This window comes from Simochromis diagramma, unplaced genomic scaffold (assembly GCF_900408965.1).
Source record: "Simochromis diagramma unplaced genomic scaffold, fSimDia1.1 OVJJ01000816.1, whole genome shotgun sequence".
In the NCBI taxonomy this organism is placed as follows: domain Eukaryota; kingdom Metazoa; phylum Chordata; class Actinopteri; order Cichliformes; family Cichlidae; genus Simochromis; species Simochromis diagramma.
The window spans coordinates 19,684,705-19,706,873 of NW_024386908.1; the positions used below are offsets into that span (position 1 = coordinate 19,684,705).

The 22,169-nt window shown below is 43.3% G+C and overlaps 1 protein-coding gene across 1 annotated transcript; it reads left to right on the top strand.

Moving 5' to 3' along the window:
* Positions 1–16,118: 16,118 nt before the first annotated feature.
* On the top strand, positions 16,119–19,077 carry LOC120736025 (nuclear factor 7, brain-like). The gene is made up of 3 exons (XM_040035954.1): positions 16,119–16,499; positions 16,580–16,809; positions 16,990–19,077. Exon 3 carries the CDS (start codon positions 16,999–17,001, stop codon positions 18,673–18,675), a length of 1,677 nt encoding a protein of 558 aa, XP_039891888.1. The 5' UTR covers positions 16,119–16,499; positions 16,580–16,809; positions 16,990–16,998; the 3' UTR covers positions 18,676–19,077.
* Positions 19,078–22,169: the final 3,092 nt, after the last annotated feature.

Sequence of the window (22,169 nt, forward strand, 5' to 3'; positions counted from 1 at the left end):
AGAAGGACCCAAGATGCAGGCAGTGGATGAGATACCGGTGGTTTTATTTACAGAGGTGTAGTGGCAAACAAACAGTGGGGCATAACAAATAACTAAAGACACCTAAACTGGGAGAACTAAAAATAACAGACCTGGGAGCATATGACAACGGGATGAGAAGCAGAGAGACGCAGACGAGGAACAGGACACTGTGGAACACAGGGTAACGCAGACTGACACGAAGTAACACAGACGAACCGGCAACAGGCAGGGAGAACACACAGGGCTTAAATACACATACCAGTAATCAGGGGATGAGAGACAGGAGGGCAACACAGCTGGGAGAAATCAGAGCTGACGGGACAGGGGAAATGTAAACTGAACACACTCAGAGTCCAAAAAGGCCCAGATGGCCAAGTACAGGGGGCCGACAGCGCAGGAGGCCAAAACAGTACAGGACCGGAGGCCGACCATGCGAATGGCAGTGGCAGTGGGGCAGTTCCGGGGTCCGACCGTGCGGACGGCAACGGCGGCGCGGAAGCAGGTCCGGGGACCGACCATGCGGACGGCAACGGCGGCGCGGAAGCAGGTCCGGGGGCCGACCGTGCGGACGGCAACGGCGGCGCGAATGCAGGTCTGGGGGGCCGGCCATGCGGAGGGCAGTGGCGGCGTGTAGGAGGTCGTCCACTCAGAAGGCGGGGGTGGCAACAGAAGTCTGGAGGGCGGCCACGGTCATGATGATGCCCAACAAGCGGCCTGGCAGATGACCGACGATGTGGAGGTGGTAGTAGGGGACCCGAAGGCTGCGTGGCCCCTGCAGCACCAGGCGAAGCGGAGGTTGGACCAGACGAGGCAGAGGCTGAAGCCGAAGCTGGGCCAGGCGACGCTGAAGCGAATGCGGAGGCTGAACCAGGCGAAGCTGATGCAGAGGCTGGGCCAAACGAAGGTGGGGAAGCTGAAGAGGAGGCCACTGCAGACGAGAATGAAGACACGGAGGCTGGACCAGGCGAGGCTGATGAGGATGAAGACACGGAGGCTGGACCAGGCGAGGCTGATGAGGATGAAGACGCGGAGGCTGGACCAGGCGAGGCTGATGAGGATGAAGACGCGGAGGCTGGACCAGGCGAGGAAGCAGCAGACGAAGGCGCTGTAGCAGGCGGCAGCATGGATGAAACTGCTGCTGCAAGCGTGGATGAGGCTGCTGGTGGAGCAGCTGGTGGCTGGACGGGCTCCTCGGGCCCTCCAGCTGACGAGACAGGAAGCTGGGTGGGCTCCTCGGACCCTCCAGCTGACGAGTCTTGAGGCTGGACGGGCTCCTCGGACCCTCCAGCTGACGAGGCAGGAAGCTGGACGGGCTCCTCGGGCCCTCCAGCGAGAACAGTCTCAGGAACAGTGGGCACAGGGGCCCCTGGAACGCACAGGACAAAACCAGCAGGCGCGGGGACCTCTGGCAGGAACAGATCAGGACCAGCAGGCACACGGGCCTCTGGCAGGCACAGGACAGGACCAGCAGGCACACGGGCCTCTGGCAGGCACAGGACAGGACCAGCAGGCACACGGGCCTCTGGCAGGCACATAGCGGCCTGCAGCTGCGCAGAGCATTGACCCTGCTCAGGCAGCGACAGCCGGGTGCAGTCCTCAGCTGGCTTCTTAAACTCCAGGGGTCCAGAGTCTGATGGGGGCTGAAACCCAGCCTCTGGGGAGGCCCTGGAGTGCATCTCAGTCTCAGAACCGGCCAGCCTTTGAGGACTGTTGACATTATTATTAGATTTGTCTCTCTGCTTGGAATGGATGGGCGAGGAACAGAGTCTTTCGGGTAGAATTGACTTGTATTGTTTTACAGGTGGAGCAACTGACACAGGATGCAGGGCTGGTGGCTGCTGAACAGGAGGCTGAACTGAAGGTGACGGACATAATGGTTGTGATGACAACGGTGGTGAAGTTGGAGACTGAGCTTCAGGCCGGGCGGCTAACTGAGCTTCAGGCCGGGCGGCTAACTGAGCTTCAGGCCGGGCAGCTAACTGAGCTTCAGGCCGGGCGGCTAACTGAGCTTCAGGTTGCAGTTCAAATGAATAAACAGTCCTGGTATTATCAGAGCTGGTGTTAATTGTCTCTGGGATATATGCCACAGTTTTAGCAGACCCTGGGTTAGCTGACACGGGTTTAACAGGTTCAGAAGAAACAGAAGAACAGCCCTTTGCTTTCACTGAAGTCTTAAAAATGCCAACCTGGGAGAGATCGGTTACCACGAAGGTAGGTAGGCTTAGCGAATTAGCTCCCACTGACACACCCCGAACAACCCCAGAAGAAAAATTCTCAAAGTTCAAATTGGAGCTGTTATCCTTTTTACTCACCACAGTCGGCCGCTCTGATATCCTGGGGTCCGACTGTGGCGAGGGGCGTCGACGGCGCGAGTGCTGTTTCCCATTTGAAGGCTGGACCGACGGGCCGGGCAGGACGCTCTCCGTCGGGTCAGGGAGTGAAGCATGAGTTGCAGGGTGGGTGGTAGCAAGGGGGAGAAGATGAAGCTCGTTCAGAACAAAATTCTGTGTGAGCGGGTGAAGTGAGCTGAGCAACCAGGGGAGACCAGAAAGTAAGCGCTGTAGCCGAACACCTATGCCTTGTCGGAATTCTCTCCCCTCATGCTCCAGCCATAAGTTAATTAATTTGTCTACTGAGTAAATAATGTCCTCCCGGAGCTCCTTGGGCGGATTGAATGCTGCTGGGTCCATAGTGGCCGGTTCGTACTGTCACGGCTGCCGAAGCGAGCCGTGTGGAGTTGGAAGAAGGACCCAAGATGCAGGCAGTGGATGAGATACCGGTGGTTTTATTTACAGAGGTGTAGTGGCAAACAAACAGTGGGGCATAACAAATAACTAAAGACACCTAAACTGGGAGAACTAAAAATAACAGACCTGGGAGCATATGACAACGGGATGAGAAGCAGAGAGACGCAGACGAGGAACAGGACACTGTGGAACACAGGGTAACGCAGACTGACACGAAGTAACACAGACGAACCGGCAACAGGCAGGAGAACACACAGGGCTTAAATACACACACCAGTAATCAGGGGATGAGAGACAGGAGGGCAACACAGCTGGGAGAAATCAGAGCTGACGGGACAGGGGAAATGTAAACTGAACACACTCACATCAGACATGAACCTTCAGAATAAAACAGGAAACTAACAGACACAGAGAACCAGACAGGACACTGAACTTGACAGGCAGACTCATGAGCAGACACAATAACACCATGGCCAGACAGAGGGAACACAGAGAAGTGGGAGCAGGCAGGCAAAGAACAGAAACCTAACAAATGGCAAAATCACAACAGAATACACACTCGGAATGAACAAAAGCATAAAGAAACACAAAACACTGAGTCCTCAGACTCAGGACCATGACAATACCAAAATGTTGAACTGACCCAAATACCACATAACTACGGTTGCCCCTAGAGACAAAGCATGTACAAACTCCAAAACACTTACAAATTCCAAATAGCACGTACAAACTCCAAAACACATGCAAACTCCAAAACACAACGGAAGTGCTCCAGGACGCAAGGGGCAGTGTTGAGCTTTTGTTACCTAGTAACTACAAAAGCCATGAAGTACCAATGACCGGATTTGGGCTGTATCCCAATTCAGGGTCTGCAGCCTTAAAGGCCGCATTTTAAGGCCGATTACGTCACATCGACGCGACAAAGGCTGTCCCAATTCAAAGGCTGCTCGAAATGCGGCCTTCAAATGCGTCCTTCATTTCCCTGAATTTTAAGGATGGGTCGGGTGTAGCCTTCATAGTCCAACATATCCCAGACTTCATAGCGCGGCGGAGGTGTGCATAATTATGCCGAAAAAAACGGCTGAAGCAGGATGACCGAAGAGTAAACTTTCAAAAGTAAGTACTGAATATTATGTCACTTATTTATGCGCAAATGTTTAATAATGAAGAACATTAAAGCATTACTGTTGGCAACATGTCGGGAAAGTTATGTGACATTAGTGATGTTTGTACTAACTTGGTTTTAAAGCCTTTACTTCAAAATGTACGCCGTTCAATAGTCGGCCTTAATCTTACAAAGAATATGATGATTTCATGCATAATTAAAGTCAGTCATATATCCACAAACACCACAAGCTGAAAGTCAGTGATGCTGCTCGGTTTGCAGTCCTGAATATCACGGCACAAGCAGGATTCACTGCACTGCTAATGTTAGCTATGTTACATTGCTGCCTCTGTTCGGTGGTGTCGAGCCAAACGGACTTTAACGTGTGTTTGAACGAGCTGACGGTTCACTCGTTAAGCTGAAAGAAAGATGCTTTAATCACAGGAGTCACACATGTGTCCACTGTACCATCTGGGAACTCTTCTTGTTTAGCACTCGTAATAACAAAAACACTAAATCCTCCTTCTCTTGTGCTCTTTACACAAGATACACCTGAGACTGTCACCTGTCTGTCTGTCCTGCACTCTCTCTCTCTTTTTCTTTCTCTCTGATTGTGTAATAAAAGTATGAACATGTATTTATAAGTTACACTTGTGTTTGAATCCTGCAGCTTATCACACATTTGATTTCCATGTGTGACAACTGCAAGTGTCCAGAGTGAGGACAGACTGAGGGACCCACTGCTGCACATCATCTGTGAGGCTTTGCACCCCTGATGATCCACCAGGACAAACTCAGCAGTGTGTGAGGAAGAGGAGGAGGAAGAGCCAGCAGCAGCTGACAGATGGAGAGAATAGACAGACTGTTCCCTGTTTGTGAAGGACTGCTAGAAAAGTTTAGAATAACTAATTGTCTGTCCTGAATCAGTCTTATTAGGTAATATTCAAATAATTTTATCATTCCAGTAGGGATAGGTACTGGTATCATAATGGCACCGGTTCTGACATAAACGGTAGTAACCAGACTGAAAAGCAGCGCACATTTCGGTGCTTTCTTTTGGTGCTCTTTTTCCCCTGAGATGTCATACACTTTGAATTCTAGCCAATCATTTTACCTTTGCAAGCGTAGTAGGTGGGCCCAGGTACGTACGTTCTTTTAGAGCAAAGCTACAGATTAAAAATGCCCAAGGCGAAGCGGTCAAAAGTCTGGCTGTACTTCACAGCAAAATATGCAAACTCAGCAGCCTGCAACAAGTGCTTTAAGCTGGTATGGTGATACTGTGCAAAGGAGGTTACTCCTCGAATCTGATGAAACACCTAGCGACATATAGCATTTTGTTAAAAGCCGAGAAATGCACCGTATTTGATAGCTTGCTGCGAGACCTCACACCGAGCACATCTACTGTGGGTGTGGTGCCTGTTATCGGATGCGGAGTTAGCAACATCCCCCAAAAACCCGAGGAGTAGAGTCCTGGCCCTAGCCCTGCCAGTGTAGCAGAAATGATGACGGATGATGATGGCAGCAGCAGCCGTTTTTCTCTGAGTGAGTGGCTTAATGTTGTTCGTGTGTAATTTACATTGAGTAGGCTAACCACGTTATTAAATTAATGCATGTAAGGTGAACTAGCAAACACCGTCGTAGTTACATGCGGCTGTCTTCTTGTTTGATGGCAGATACTCCCTTCACCCTGGCCAAAAAGGCTAAAATGACCAAAGAAAAAGTGGGAAACAGCTAAACATGAGGTTTTTAGACAAAGTTTGTGTTTTTTTCCATTGATTAAGCACTGCTTCCAGCCAAGAGTGATACCATAAATCCCCTATAGCTGCAGAAAAGGCTAACATTGTTATCTTTCAACAAAAAAACAGCTAAACATGAGAGGTTTTTGGACCAATTTTGTGTTCTCCATTCTGCACCGGTTCGAGCACCGTTTAAGCACCGGCACCGTTTCAAAAGTACCGGTTTGGTACTGGTATTGGATAAAACCTAAACGATACCCATCCCTACATTCCAGTGTTTTCAGTGTGGAAGAAAGTACTCTGGGCCTTCACTATGAAAGGCAGAAACAAGTTTAACATTCAGAAACCTAAAGTATGTATCAGCAGCAGAATGGACCTAAAAATAAATGTTTGTTTCAGTTCTATGAAGCTTTGAGTATTTTGGATTAGTAGCACTGCTGTGTTTGTTGCATCATATTGCTGTAATTGTTTATATGCTTTATATATTCTGAGGTAAGTTGATCTATAGTGTTACATCATATTCCATAAGGATGTTATGTGTTTGTATATGTAAGGTAGTGACTGGAATAAGTCACAAGGTGTCGCTGTTGAGCTGCATATATGGTGTAAAATTTAGCAATTTTGACCATTTGTCCTCTGCAGGACACCGTACTTCAGATTTCTTGTTCGCGCGGGCGCCATCTTGGTTCAGTGTTTGCTGTGATTTGAAAAGGTAAGCACTGCCAGTGGCGAACTGCATCAGTTTTGTGTTGTACTCATCCCCGAGACCGTGGAATGTTGTAGAAGGCACGGCTATTGTTACTTAATGTGTATTCTGTGTATATGTGTTGTTGTATTTTGCAATGTTGATGGTCACGGAGTGTTTGCTGTGATTTGAAAAGGGCCAGCAGCAGAGTTGGAGTGGTGTTTGCCCCTGTTTCCGAATAAACGGCACGGTCCGAGCCACAAATCGAGCGCCTGTGTCCGACTGGTCTCTCTGCGGTGCACCCCAATCCAACACAAACTAACACAACGCAGAGTCCGGGGTGTAGGGAGGCCCCTGCACTGGCCGGGTTACATATACTTTCTACCCAGTTTGACCCATTTAGCAGAAGTCAGCCTGTTTAAGGCTCTGATATCTATTCTGTATGACTGAAAGCAGTTATGACATGGTATGATTTTCTCACACAATAAAGGAATATTTAATATATCAGTCTACTCTTCATTTTATCAGAAAGAGTTATCACAGCTCATACATTTTCTTTTTATACATATATGTAAGCATTGAGCCAAATTTAGTAATGCCAACATACTGAAGGAACAACGTTTGTCTCTTATATATGATACACCTATATATGCACTGTCAAAGATACTTGTCTTTGAGTGAAGATTTAAGGTGATAAGACATATAAATAACTGCAACTTGAATCTGTACTGAAGCTCATTATTTGACACAGAGTTCAAGTTCACTGCTGTAATAACCAGTGTTGGTCAAGTTACTTGAAAAAAGTAATCAGTAACTAATTACTGATTACTTCCCCAAAAAAGTAATCCCGTTACTTTACTGATTACTTATTTTCAAAAGTAATTAATTACTTAGTTACTTAGTTACTTTTTAAAAACACGAACCTGAAGAGGTGATAAAGCGATAGATCTTTCAGCCCAATTCTACTTTTTCTACATAATCCATCATACAAAATGTAATCAAATGGAAAAGTCATTTTTTTTAACTTGTTTTATCAGTTTTAATCTTTTAACTTTATGCATCAAGCAAACATTAAATTATATGCACCATTCTCTGACTTGAATAAATTAGTTTAACATTTAAACCTATTTTCTACACATTCCAGCACATAAAATAAAATATTTTTTGTGTTTACACTCACTCTTTCAAATAGATGCAAGTAAAACACAGCAGAAAATAAATAAAGTCAAAGACTCAGCAGTCCTGTTGCTCTATTTTCACCTGTAAAGCAGGACTGCGGTAGGCGGAGGTTTACCCTGGTGCAGGTGTGCTGCGGTCAGTTGAAGAATCCGCGAGTTTCTCTGTGAGTTTCCCATTACGTCGTTGCGCCACCCTCCGCTTGCTTGGAAGTTTAGGGGTTTTTTTCGCTGTAAAAAGAAGTTTTCTTCCCACGCACGATGGACGCTAATGTTTTTGTCACTTTTTATGGAATCAAACTCAAAGTAAGGTCAGTACTTCCACGCTTTACACGCTGCACGCTCATACTCTCTCCCACAATCGATATGTGATCCATTGTTGATCTGCACACAGCTGTTGTCACTAACGGCGCACTCGCTTACGTCACTGTCGTGAGACATTCTCGCAAAAAATCACGGTTTTAGTAACACAGTAACGCAGCGTTACTACGGGAAAGTAACTGTAATCTAATTACCGTTTTTGCAATAGTAATCCCTTACTTTACTCGTTACTTGAAAAAAGTAATCAGATTACAGTAACGCGTTACTGCCCATCTCTGGTAATAACTAATAATGATTAATATAATAACTATAATATTGGCCATATTATAGTTACATTAGCAAAGTGAGATGACTTTAGTCTCATGAACAACATTAGCTAATTGTTATTTACTAGCTAATCTTAAAATGACTGTTCAGTACAGAAATGAAGCCCAAAAATCATGTTTTACAGTCCTGTGGTCTCAGCCTCAGATACTTATCAAATCACACAAAGCTCATGTAGAAACAAATGAACAAAATATGTTCTCCTTCATTTCTGTCAAACAAAGCTGTATGATACGTTTCCAGCGGTTAGTATCATGGTTGCTAGGCAACCAGCACGACGGAGACTAGACCGTCCCATACAGCCCATGTGTTTGCAACAAACTTGCCGTTTATTTTGCAAATCGAGCTCAACACTGCCCCTAGCGTCCTGGAGCACTTCCATTGTGTTTTGGAGTTTGCATGTGTTTTGGATTTCATAAGTGTTTTGGAGTTTGCATGTGTTTTGGAGTTTGTAAGTGTTTTGGAGTTTGCATGTGTTTTGTATTTTGTAAATGTTTTGGAGTTTGCAAGTGTTTTGTATTTTGCAAGTGTTTTGTATTTTGTAAGTGTTTTGGTGTTTGCATGTGTTTTGTATTTTGTAAGTGTTTTGGAGTTTGCATGTGTTTTGTATTTTGTAAGTGTTTTGTATTTTGTAAGTGTTTTGGAGTTTGCATGTGTTTTGTATTTTGTAAGTGTTTTGTATTTTGTAAGTGTTTTGGAGTTTGCATGTGTTTTGTATTTTGTAAATGTTTTGGAGTTTGCAAGTGTTTTGGATTTTGCAAGTGTTTTGGAGTTTGCAAGTGTTTTGTATTTTGTAAGTGTAAGAATTTTCGCCTCCCTTGTCCACCATACTGTGCTGGAAACAAATCTGAGTCTTTCAGACTTGAAAGTGTCTATTCTTAATTCAACCTTTAATGATTGGTCCAGATACAGAAGTTAAAGCTGTCTGCTTTAACTTCTGGTTCATCACTGCTCATACGGAGATATTAAATACAGAGTGTGTGCAGCTGTGAGTGAAACAGGTTTACTTAAACATGCAAAAGACGGTATGAATCAGACCAACTCCTTTCATACAGTGAGGCCCTTTTTCACACAGAGGTGTAAATTTCTGTGCACTGATAGTTTCTATATGCATACATCGATCAAACATAACACTAGATACCTGAATGTGTTCTGTGGTATCTACACCAAGATGTTAGCAACAAATCTTTTCAGTTAGCAATTTAGGGGTCAAGTCAACACCTCAGACTCATTGTTGTGCTACTCAAACCATTCCTGAAACATTTTTTCTTTTTGGCGATGCACATTGTCCTACTAAAAGTGGCTGCTGCCATCAAGGAATAAATGTTTTCATTAATGTTGTGCTGAGGTAGGTGGTACGTGTCAAAGTAGCATCTTCATGGATGGCAGAACTCAAGGTTTCCCAGCAGAACATTACCCAAAGCAACACACTATCTTCATCTGTGTTCCCCGAATTTTTCAGCACTTTCTACTACAGTAGCTTGTCTGTTTGTTCTGAACACAGAAGCAAGCCTTCACTCCAACATGTTGCTGGTTCATCACTGCTTGGTCATGGAAATTCATGCCAATGTTAGTCCCAGAGAAGGTCCCAGAGAAGGTTTGGAGCTTTGCAGTTACTGTTGATGTTGGTAAATTTGCTGTGGTTACTAAAAAGGTTTCATTTTGCAAGAACAAAATTTATAGTTGATTGTTTTTTCACAAACTGAGTTGTTACAGCGGTGGCCTTCTACTACAGTAAAACCCGCAAATATATTGAGCTAGCTAGTCTTATATATAAAGTGACATTCAAATTCACAAACTCTGTGGTCATCACAACATACATACATACTTTTCTTTGTGATATATGTGTAATTTGAGACAGATATTAACTTGAGATATGTATTGGAACTAAAGTCAATTACAGGTTTAAACAAAAAAAAAGTTTTGCTGAGGCTATGGTTATCAATCAATGAAGACTAAAAATAATGGTGGGTAAGCATGCCTACTTTGTTTTGTACTTTGTTACAAACGGAGGATCTGTGTAGTCAAACTACAACTCCAGAAAATGATAAAGTCCAGCTCTTATGCTCAGTAAATTTTGGCGATCGTACACAAAAAGACATGACATGTAGTAAAAGTAGAATTCAACACAAACAACTGTTGTTTGAGGGAGCTTGCGATGAGGCTGCCATACTCTGCACAATCTACATGATTCTACATGATGTTGCCATCTCGGGATGTTTTTGCTGTCTCCACAGCATTCTAGCTTCATTTGTTAGTGAGATATTTTTAGAAGATGGAGTTCATGTGCAACCCATAGTTACTTGTATGCGTCTCATTACCTGTCTACTACTACTCCAGGTAATTTGCTCATGTACTCTGCCATTCATTACCTGTGCATAGGTGGCTTTTTTTTTTTTTTACTCACATCAGTTACCTGACACACCTGTTTTTATCTGCTTTCTTTATTGAAACCTCACAGTCATCACAAAGTGACCATTTAAAGGTGCCACTCCCTCAGTCATTCTCACCTCTACCTTTTACAGCCACACCCTGCTTAGGTTACACTCAGGTTACACACATGCTTGTATTTTCAGTTCCCAAGTCACCCCATGAGCAAAACATGTAGTTCAACATCAGTTTGTAAATCCACCTGTGCCAGCAGGCTGTGGTTTGTGGCTTGGCTTTCAAGGAAGAGGTGAGGCCGTTTTGTTTTGGTTTTACTGGCACATGATCAGAATGCTTTTGAATGCAGCAAGTTCACATAATCAAAATGCAAAAGCAGAAAATAAAGAAAATAATCAAACATGCATCTTTGTCTTTATGACAGGAACAGTTTTCGTCCTCTTCCCATAATGGCACTATGACATTTTAAGACGTCAGGTGGATCAACACTAACTAAATCAACAATGGAAAAACTATCCTGAACACACAAACTCAATACATGAAGTGGCTTCAGATCTGACAGCTTTCAAGTTCAGTGCAGGGTAGCGGAGGAGGAGGGTTGGGCGTGGGGCTAGCAACCCCACCCTGTAAAAACTGCTACGGAAACAGCAAGTGAATCTCATTATCGACTGATTTCATTGACTTCGAGAAGGCTTTTGACAGCGTCCACCGGCCGACTCTATGGGCTATCCTACGCCACAAAAGGAAGAAACATGTATCTTTAATTTTATGATAAATTCATTTTTAATTTCGGGTGATAAATCAAAGAAATATGGCACTAGAATATGGAAAAAACATAGTAAATCCCCTGAATGTATTATCAAATGAGCTGAAGTGAATTACAGAATTTAGTGAAAGTGTTCTCAGTTAAATGGTACAGTCGTGGGTGTGTGCACAATGCTGAAAAGAGCTGTGTCCCAAAACGTCGGCTGCATCCTCCGGAGGCCGCATTTGAAGGCCAATTACGTCACAGCCAGGCGACAAAGGCTGTCCCAATTCATCGACTCCTTCAAATGCGGCCGACAAATGCGTCCTTCATTTCCCCGAATTTGAAGGATGGGTCCGGTGTGTCCTTCGTGGCCCACCATATCCCAGAATTCATAGCGCGGCCCAGCCAAATTTCAGCTGCCAACAATGGCGGCCGCTACTAAGTTTTAAAATTACTCTTATTAATCTTTCTGGCTCACAAGATAAACTTTTAACATATTTTCAGGCGAGAAAGTAGCTGTGTAAACTTCAAATACCTGCTTGGTTTATCAAGACATCGCATATTTGCAAAAGTGTGCCGACGTTTTCGGAGACGTCTGTTATCTACCCACTCGATAGCAAGCCGGGGGGTTCAATGGTCACTCGAGCCGGCGAGAGCAGCGGACTCCCGGCTTCATCGTTTTCAGACCCCCGCTTTTTCGCTACTCAGGTTAAACATGATATACAAGTCACTCAGATAACTTAAAAATGTAATTGTTTTCCTTTTTTCGGTGTTTTATTTGTTCCAGAGTAAAGAGGTTTGGCTGAGATGAAAGTTATTAGATTATTAGATTAAATACATCTTAATCCATCAGGTGGGTTCCCAGAATTCATAGCAGCCAAACTCCAGTTTTCAGCAATGGTGGCAGTTACGGAGACGGTAGAAACGGCGGTCGAGGACAACTACATTTTTAAATGTAAGTTGTATTTGAAGTAGCGATACAAATGTTAAGATGTTTCTTAAAGTAGTTAACAAGGCAGTTCAATGGAAGTAATTTTTTTACAGTCGTTAAACTTACGATTGTACAGTTGTAAGTTTTCCGACCCTGCGCTATCTTTCGCTACTCGGGTTAAGCATGATATATATAAGTCACTTAGATAACTTATAAATCTTAATGTTTGTTTGTTTTTTAACAATTTTATTTGTTCCTCTGTAAATCAGTTTGGCTGAGATTAAAGTTATAATAGTTTTCACATTGCTGAATAAACGTCAAACAGAAAACCCATTAAACAGAAGTGTGAGATGGTGATTGTACTCCAATGTCCTGTCATGTTTTAGGGAGCAAAGAACAGACGACCAATTTCATTAAACTCCGGAGCGACAATGAGCAACTGTTTACCAGTGCCAAAAACCACTGTGGGTTGGAGGTACAGCAACAATATGCCGCTTTTAATCTGTTAGGCATAAGGGAGAGAGCTTAATCTGTCTTTTAGTCCGAAGTGTGTACATTTTGCTATGGATACTGTTCAGGAATTAAGAAGATTGATATGCTCTATTATTTTCTGTCTGTTAGGGCCATTCTTGAGAAGATGGGGCTGCAGGGTAAAGCCACCCCTTTGCAGGCGAAAAAAAAATGGGACAATCTAAAAAAGAAATACAAAGTATGTACAGCTGTATTCAAATATGTTTTTTTTTTTAGAAAGTTAGAAACTTATTCATGTAAACCTGTACTGTTGCTTTTTTTGTCAACTGCCACTTTTTATTTCCTCTGCCTTTAGGACTTCAAGTATCCAGGGTCAGGCGAGGGAGTGAGCGGGAAGCCCGCTGCTGCTACATGGCCCTGGTTTGCCCTCATGGATGAGGTGTTAGGACAGAGGCCTTCTACCAAGCCTCCAGTGCTAATTGCTTCCATCCATGAGGACACTCCAGGGCCCAGTTCAGCAGTGGGCAACCAAGTGTTGGATGAGGAAGAGCAGGAAGATGAGGGCCAGGTGGAGCAAAGAGGGGCAAAAAGAAAGAAGGACAGGGATGAGTTTTTGGATTTAATCAGAGAGGACATGAGCTTGCAGAGGGAAATGGAGGAAAGAAGAGCACAGGAGGCAAAAGATAGAATGGACAGACTGTTTGGTTTGCTTGAGAAACTTGTTGAAAAAAAAAGGATTAAATTTCTGTGAATAAAAATGTAAATGCTTCACCTTTATTTGCATTGTTTTTCTTTTTTTTTTTAAAGAAGCTATGTACAACATAAATTTTATCAACACAATTAATTAAAATGTCTGAAAAAAGTAACAATAGAAAAAACAACAAAAGACATGAATTCTTAAGAATTATTATTACATTCAGGATTAACCTGAGTGTCCCAGTAAGCACAGGTACTTTTAACCAGGTCTGATCTTTGGCTGAGCAGGAAGTCTCGGGCAGTGCTGCTGAATGTGCTGGACCAGGACCAGAGAGATGGAGGAGGTGCCACAAGCAAGACCTTGGTTTGTATTTCCAGCTAGCAAGTGGAGCATCATACAGGGTGATCTCCATAAGGTCTAGGGATGCTTGTTTCCACTGTCCACCGCATCATCTGTCACTTGGGTTTGCAGGGCTGATGTAACTGACGGCTACCATGTCACTAAGATGTATTCAGAAAGATGCAAACAATCCTGTTAATAAAGATCTAACAAGTAATATCTAAAAAATGCTCTACTAAAAGAATACTTGCCTGTTTAAAAATATTCATGGTCTTGGGGTAGCTCCTCCAGGGCAGACACCTCAGCAGATAGCTGGTCCCGCCAGGGAGCACCACTGACTGCCTCCAAACCCATCTCCCCCTCATCTTGCACATCATCCTCAGGTGCATCCTCCGGGTCCATAGCATCACCAGCACCGAGGCAGATGTTGTGTAGGACAGCACATGCTCTATAATAGAGCGTGCCCTGGAATGATGAGAGTTGAAGCGCTGGGCTCCCACACCTTGAACTGGCCTCTTGTACGGAGTGATGAGGGGAAGTGGATGCTGGAGACATGGGTACCCTCCATCTGCTAAGATGAAATGCCCTGGAGGAGGGTAAATGGCCTGCCGGTACAGTGGGCTGTTGCGTAGCACCCTGGAGTCATGCACTGACCCTGGCCAGCCCACATATGTATCGATGAAGCGGCCCTGATGGTCACAAACTGCCTGCAGGAGTATGGATGGGAACAATTTCCTGTTTCTGTAGCACTGACCATCAGGGCCACTGGGAGGCTTGATGCGGACATGGCAGCCGTCAATTGCACCAGCAGCCTTTAAAAAGGCTCTGTGTCTTGCCAGCCCTGCAAACCCATGAGACAGGACATCTAGGTCTTCAGGGGTCCGAGGGAGATGGATAACCTGATGGCGAATAGCCACCACCTCCTCTGTGACCCTGTGAACGATGCGGTGAACAGTGGAGCGAGGAATAGCAAACACTCTGGAAACAACTCTGTAGGATGCTCCACTTGCCAGCCAGAAAAGAAACACAAGGACCTCAATAGTGGCACCCCAACCATGTGGCCGATCCTGGTTAAGGAGGTTCAGCAGCACTTTCAGAGACTCCCTGCTCAGACGAAAATCAGGCCTAGTGTCTAGGCCTATTAAAAAACCTGTCCAGGACTGGGACACTCAGGTTAATCCTGCAGTACTGTGGTCTCGCCTGGTGAAGGAAAATAAGGAAAATGTTTTATTCTTGTCATTATTATGAATGTTGCTCTTGTTCTTTAAAAAAAAATGTGTCAAAACTTTATTTTGATTATCATAATTAAGTAAAATTCACTAGTTAACTGATAAAAGATAAAAGAGCGAATAAAATCACTTCTACATCGGAGTTTTATTTAGCTAGTAAACAGATTTCAAATACACACATAAACGATGGGGAAAAAAACTGAAGACATGTATTTTCACTGTACCTGAACTCAGTTATCTCTTAGTCGGAGATAAATCAGTCGTCTGCGACGGCTGATTTGTTGTAACTCTTCGATTAACAAAAATAAGAGAAAAATACAGAGAGTTTCAATGATATCCATTATTTCACCGAGGGGGAGAAAGCGGTAAGGGCGGGAACAGCTGGTGACGTAAATCTGAAGGCCAGACCGTCCCATTTCACAAGCCTCGCACTTCCGGCCTTCTCGGTCTTCGAAGGACCCAGCCCACGTAGACCGCGAAGGCCGGGTCCTCCGAAGGATGCAGCCGACGTTTTGGGACACAGCTAAGGACTTGCATTTGCATAACAAGACAGAGTGACAGCACACACAGAGTTATCATTCTTCCAGCAGCACAGCAGAGGAGCCGAAGACACACACACCACAGGCCAGTATAGTTTAGGTTACCCTAAAATGGTATGATGAAATAACCACTTTTGTTGTAATAAACAGAGATCATAGATGAAAAAGGCTGTATAAGTTTGTAGACCAAAGTAAATTATGTTGCATGAGAAAGTTTAATAGCTGAGATGTATTTTGTCAGAACTTGAATTTGTGTGAACGGAATATAATTGCTGGTCTATAAAAAGCTCAGAGGGATAATTTACAGGAACATTCTCACATGGTTTGTAGTGACGCAGTATGCATTGCTTTGAGTTCACTTGGTTTTATCTGTGAAGTTCACAAACACATCAGTGGACTGGAGTAACCAGAATAAAGAAATTATAGGTGTGACAACACCTTCGGGCTGTTTTCAGCAGTTATCCTCTCCAGTTCAGAGAAGATAATTTTGTGATGAATTCATGTAATGCAGGAATATTACATAGTGTAAATCATTTAAAGCAAACTGAGTAGATTCCAAGAATAAACCTTCTGAGGAAGGACAGGGGGGATCATAGTAAGTGCTCTTTGTCCTCTTATGCAAGTGAGCTCAATTAATTGAAATAATTTAGTGGTTGCTCATTTTTACTGCACAGTCGTGGGTGTGTGCACACTTGCCTGAAAAGGTTCCATGGTAGTGCCAAATACCAGAGTGACAGCATATAATTTCGTCTTTACGGCAGCACAGCAGAGGACTAAAACACATGCAGCAAAGGTGTCAGGGTCCTGGGTCGGACCCTGAGCAGTTATGGACTAGTATTACAATGTTTGTATTTTGTATTGCTGTCCCTCGTTCTCCCTGCATGTAGATATGTGTGTATGTAGGTGTGGGTGGGGGTGTGGCCCTGGCAGGTGATTGGCCACGCCTGAAGACCGTAACACACCTGCAGCAGATCAGGCCTCGTCGGAGGAGCTACTTGAGAGTGTGGTGGAGCTCTCTCCGACGCTGGATCATTGTGTGGCTTCACGTTAATCTCTCGACAAGTTCCTAGTTTGAGTCTGCTGCATTATTGTGTGTCTGACGGCTTCCTCTCTCTTATGTCCCCAGGAGTTACGGGGAGATGAGAGGACAGCGAGCACGGGGTGCTCATCACGGAGAAGCGGAGACAGGAGCACTAGCACTGGGAAGAGGACACGTCAGGGGAGTCGGGAGAGCACGGGATTTATTGTCATGTCTGTCCATCACTGTAAATAAAAGCACTGCTTGTACATAGAGCACCGCGCCTGGATCCTCCTTCCCTACACCCCCACGGTCTGCCAGCCAGACCATGACAAAAGGTCAGTACAATTTCAGTTACCATAAGATAAAGGCAGATTGTAAGATGAAGTAATCACTGTTTGTAATGTGGCTGCTGGAGGCTGTGTAAGTTTCTACAGCAGAGAAGTACAATGTGTTCTGTAAGAAAGTTACGTTTACATGGTCACATTCCTTTTACGTTTTCTCTCTTTTGGCTGCAGATCATCAACATGACGGCTGCCAGCTATCTTCTGACTGAAGAGCAGCTTTTGTGCTGCATCTGTCTGGACGTGTTCAGGGATCCCGTCACACTCCCATGTGGACACAACTTCTGCAAAGACTGCATCACGGAACATTTGAATTTTAATTCCCAGCGCAAGTGTCCCATGTGCAAAGAGCAGGTGGATAGGAAATATAAGCTCGGTGTGAATACTTTCATATCTGAGATGGCTGTTCAGTTTAGAAAAACTGTTGGAAAGAAAGCTGATGATAGCTCAGAACAACACAATGCCATACAAGAAAAAGGTTCTTATGATGCTCCTGCTGCACCTAAACGGACATCCCTGAAGTCCTGCCTGTTCATAACTCTTAGCTTAACCTTTCTTACACTCTTCTTTGTAGCTAATCTACATTTTCATCAAACAGTGTCCATCTTAAAAACTCACAAGCTGTTTAATACTGTGGAGAAAGAAGAAGACAGGATGTGTGCTGAGCATGGCAAACCTTTGGACTTCTATTGCAAGAATGAACAAATGATCATATGTCAGTCATGTGTGGACACAGATCACAGATTTCACCGGGTAGTTCCCCTGAAAGAGGAATACGAAGCAAAAAAAACACAACTTGGGATAACAGAGGCTAAAATTCTGCACATGATCCAAGAGAGACAAAGAAAAGTCAACGAGCTCAAACAATCTTTCAAGCTCAGCACAGAAGCTGCAGAAAGAGAGACAGCAAATGGTGTTCGGGTCTTCTCGGCTCTGATTAAGTCTCTGGAAAGAGCTCAGGCAGAGCTAATCGAGATGACTGAAGAGAACCAGAAAAGGACAGAGAAACAGACCAAAGTTTATATCACAGAGCTGGAGCAGGAGGCCTTTGAGCTGACGAGGAGACGTGATGAGATGGAGGAACTCTCACGCACTAAAGACCGTCTTGGTTTCCTCCAGAGCTTTCCGTCCCTGAATGCTGCTCCACCCACCAAAGACTGGACAGATGTCAGCATCTGTCCAGCAATATATGAGGGAATCACAAGGACAGCTTTGGTGAAAGCTGTGGATGAGCTGACAGAGACCATCAGAAATGAGGTGAAGATGATACGAGACGCTCAGTTCAACAACATTCGGCAGAATGCGGTGGATGTTACTTTGGATCCCGATACGGCACATCCTGCTCTCATCCTGTCCAATGATGGGAAGCAAGTTCATTGTGGTGATGAATGGAAGGAACTGCCGGACAGCTCAAAAAGATTTGAACCTGCAATTTCTGTTTTAGGGACACGAGGCTTCTCTTGTGGAAGACTTTACTATGACGTCCAGGTTAAAGGAAAGACTGGGTGGACGTTAGGAGTGGCCAAAGGGTCGGTCAATAGGAAGGGAGAAATTAAACTTAACCCAGAGAACGGCTACTGGGCTATATGTCTGAGGGACAGAAATGAGTACTTTGCACTTGCTGCCCATCCTGTCCCTCTCTCTGTGAATGATCACCCAGAGAAGGTGAGAGTTTTTGTGGATTATGAGGAGGGTTTGGTTTCCTTTTATGATGTAAATGCTGCAGTTCTTCTTCACTCATATACTGGCCAAACCTTCACAGAGAAACTTTATCCAATTTTCAGTCCTGGTAGTAGTGACAGTGGCACAAACACTGCCCCCCTAGTCATCACTCCTGTCAAACAGCAAAGATCGGACTAATTTTTTTCTTTTTGTTGATGTTGTTTGTCAAGAGATGTATTCTAAAACACTTCTTCAGCAGAGAATCAGAGAGGAGAAACACACAGGTTTTCTTGCTAGCAAGGGCAGCCACCAGAGCGCTCGCATGAGAGTGAGGGCTCAGAGACTCGCAGCCCTGAGACTGCCCTGGTCTTTATTTTATACATCAGTGGGTGTTTGTTCCTTACATTGGAGAGAGAGAGAGAGAGAGAGAGTGTGTGTGTGTGTGTGTGTGTGTGTGTGTGTGTGTGTGTGTCCGTGACCCCATAACCGACTTCCCTAAATCTGCTGGTCTGGAAGTCCAATAGTTCGTATAAGCACTTAGACTAAAACTTAACATAGCTACGTTTATCCTACCATAAAACAATAAGACAAGGTACGACCTCTCCCATGCTCCCAGGATGTGGGTGTGAATGCCAGAGCACTCTGGAATGCACACAAAGCCTTTGCAGACTATTAAGGATCGCACATCCTATCACTACCATATGCAAACTTATATTATTAAAGGATTATACTGACTACTAAGTACAATTTTCTATTGACATTGTTGTTGTTGTTTTGGGGTTTTTTGTTGTTTTTTGGGGATGGGTGGAGTGGGGGGGTTAGTAGTTCTTGATTCTTGTTATCTCTAGTTTGCAGGAATTACAACTGGTTAAAACATGGTTTAATTAATAGTTTTACCCATTAGTGTGACCTGCCACTGACTGTTGTGGTAATGTAAAGTTGTATCTCAACAAAGTTCAAGTCTTTTAGAGAGTTGAAATTGTAGCTCTTAGTGAATGATGGAAAAACCCTGACACACATGAAAGGTGATCTTACAGCACCTTACACGTCTAGTGTAGTGCTGACTTTGTCTTTTTAATCAAAGAAAATTGTTGCCTGAAAGCCGGTGTCTCAGTCTGATGGTGGGTTTTTTTCTTCTACACCCCCTTTTTTTGTTGTTGTTTTTTTCCAAGTTACTAGCGTACATCTTTTTGTTCATGTTTTTTAAAGTGCTTTCATGAACGTTTCAGCTCCATATCTGAATAGCATACCAGTAACTTGATCTATTTTTACTGCGGTTTTTAGAAGTTTGACATGTGGCAAATAGTTTTTCCCTCTTTTTAAAAAAATGTTTTAATTGTGTTTACTATGCAGTTTTGGTTTGTTTTGTTTTGGTTTGGGTTTTTTAAGTGCTACATGAAGAATTTCTTATAATACTGTCATTAACCCTTTCTCTGACAATATTGGTTGTTGGAAGGTTTTTTTTGTCCCATTCATATTTATATTGGAAGGAAAAACTCCATTTTAAAAATAAGAATCTTCTGGCAGAACAAGGCTCAGGCAGGGGCAGCTATTTGCTTTGATGGGTTTGGGGTGAGGGGACAGATTTATGTTATGCTTTCAAGCAAATATTCACTTAGAAGTAAGTATTTGCCAACACTAACTAAACACTCAGAGTAAACTGACCTGTTTCACTGAGAACTTGGCTGGATCACAAGGCTATGATGGGTGTGTCAAAACTGGTGCGATTTTAGTTTTAATTCTCATAATACCCGGAAGACAAGTACAAAATGGCTTAGGGTTGAATCAGTAGCATACATGTTGACAGATGTTGGCTGTTTAGATATTGTCTAGATAGTTCAGTGATGACTTCAGGACCGGTTCGTGACTAAAGCGAACTTGTTTTATGACAGTTGCGTGCTTAAAGAGAGAACTGTCACTCTGAATTGTAACATTCTACTGAGAATAACCACAAACTTACAAAATGTAACTATCCATATTAGAAGGGAAAGAATCTAAAATAACAGGTTACAATTAATTACTTGCTTGCATTCACTAGATTTATCCAATTATTCTACACTCTTTATCAGTATATAAGACAATGATATCTGCCTGCAGTGCAGCTATATGCAAAATAATGCTGTTCAAATATCATTTACTCACACTTTATTATTACACTTACACTGATGCTCCAAACACTAATATGCATATTCATCTTTGATTCACCAAATCTACCAAGCTTGTTTTGTTCATACGACTCTGTGCCAACTAGTAAGAGTCACTAATGGGTTTATATATTTACACCACATAACACTGGATGGATGTTTGTACAATACAATATTTGATATTTACACCTGTAATGTTGGTGTTTCTCGTTTTGGTCATTTTCTGTTGATCTTTTTTCCCCTTTTCATCGTGGTCCTCTTTTTTTGTTTTATATCAAAATCTGGAATCAGTTCTTACTTTTAACCTCTCCTTTTACAGATTTTGTGGCAGTTCCATGTATTTTGATCAGCATTGTGTCCCTTCAAGTATTTCCTTTTGTCATTTTTCATCTCTTTTATCATTCCTTTGTGTACATTTTGTTCAGGTTTTGTGTCTTTCCGACCTTTTAAGTAAAATCCAGGAGCCTATGTGGGGGTAACTTTTTCTCTAAATAAAATAAAAATCATTATTTTGATATAGGCCACTAAACTTTCTTAAAGCCACTTTATAGCACAAAAATCAATATATTGATTTAGCTTTGTAACGTCCAGCAGGTCACAAGTGAACCTCTGGGTTTGAGGTTAGAGCTGTAATTCAGACAGACTGTTTTAAAAAAAAACTAAAAATAAAGCAGGCTAAACTGACCTGTTTCACTCCATGCTTGAATGGATCACAAGATTATGATGGGCATGCCTAAATTTATTCTCTCCATTTTTAGTTTTTGTGATAGCTAGAAGAGAGCAGTGGCAAAGGCCCTGAGTGTATTCAAACACAGACACCAGTAATAGCCTTACAGTGTAGGAAATCTGCTCAACTCTACTTCAGTTGCATAAAACATGTCTCAGTATCTCATCCTTGTTGCATTGTGTTTACATCATGCAGTGGTGCACAGAGTAGTTAGAACTGTTGCCTCAAGACATTAGGACATTAAGGTTCCTGGTTTGAATCCCAGATGGGGCCTTCTGTGTGGGGTTTGCATTTTCTCCTTGTGCCCATGTTGGTTTCCCCCAGAAACTGAAGCTTCCTCCAGACATGCATGAGGACATAGTGCTAACCACAGTGATGCCCATTAATGTTATGTATTGTATAATAAACTAAATTGGTAATCATTAATGCTTCAGTCATCAGTGTCTGTACCACTCAAATCAAATTCAAATCCTATTTGTCACAATCATACACAGTATGACATGCAGTGAAATGCTTATTGCAATTGCAATTTCTGACCATTAAAAATACAAGAATAAACTGAAATTAAAAATCAAGTATAAAATGAAAGTCAAAGTTAAGGTGTGCAGAGTTAAGTGCATGTACAATCATGTGGTATGAGACCAGATCAGAAGTACATTATTGTTGTTGTTATTAAGGTGCACGTGCAGTGATTTGTAGAAATGTGTAAAGAGCACCTGGACCCTCCTGAATAGCCTGGGGGGAAAAACTCCTCCTTATTCTCTCTGTGTTGTCCTTAAGGTAGCAGATGTATTTCCCTGACCTCGACAGTGAGAAGAGTC

What these genes read in the sequence shown, in the direction of transcription:
- LOC120736025 (XM_040035954.1), top strand. Translation starts at nt 16,999, where the DNA reads ATGACGGCTGCCAGCTATCTTCTGACTGAAGAGCAGCTTTTGTGCTGC.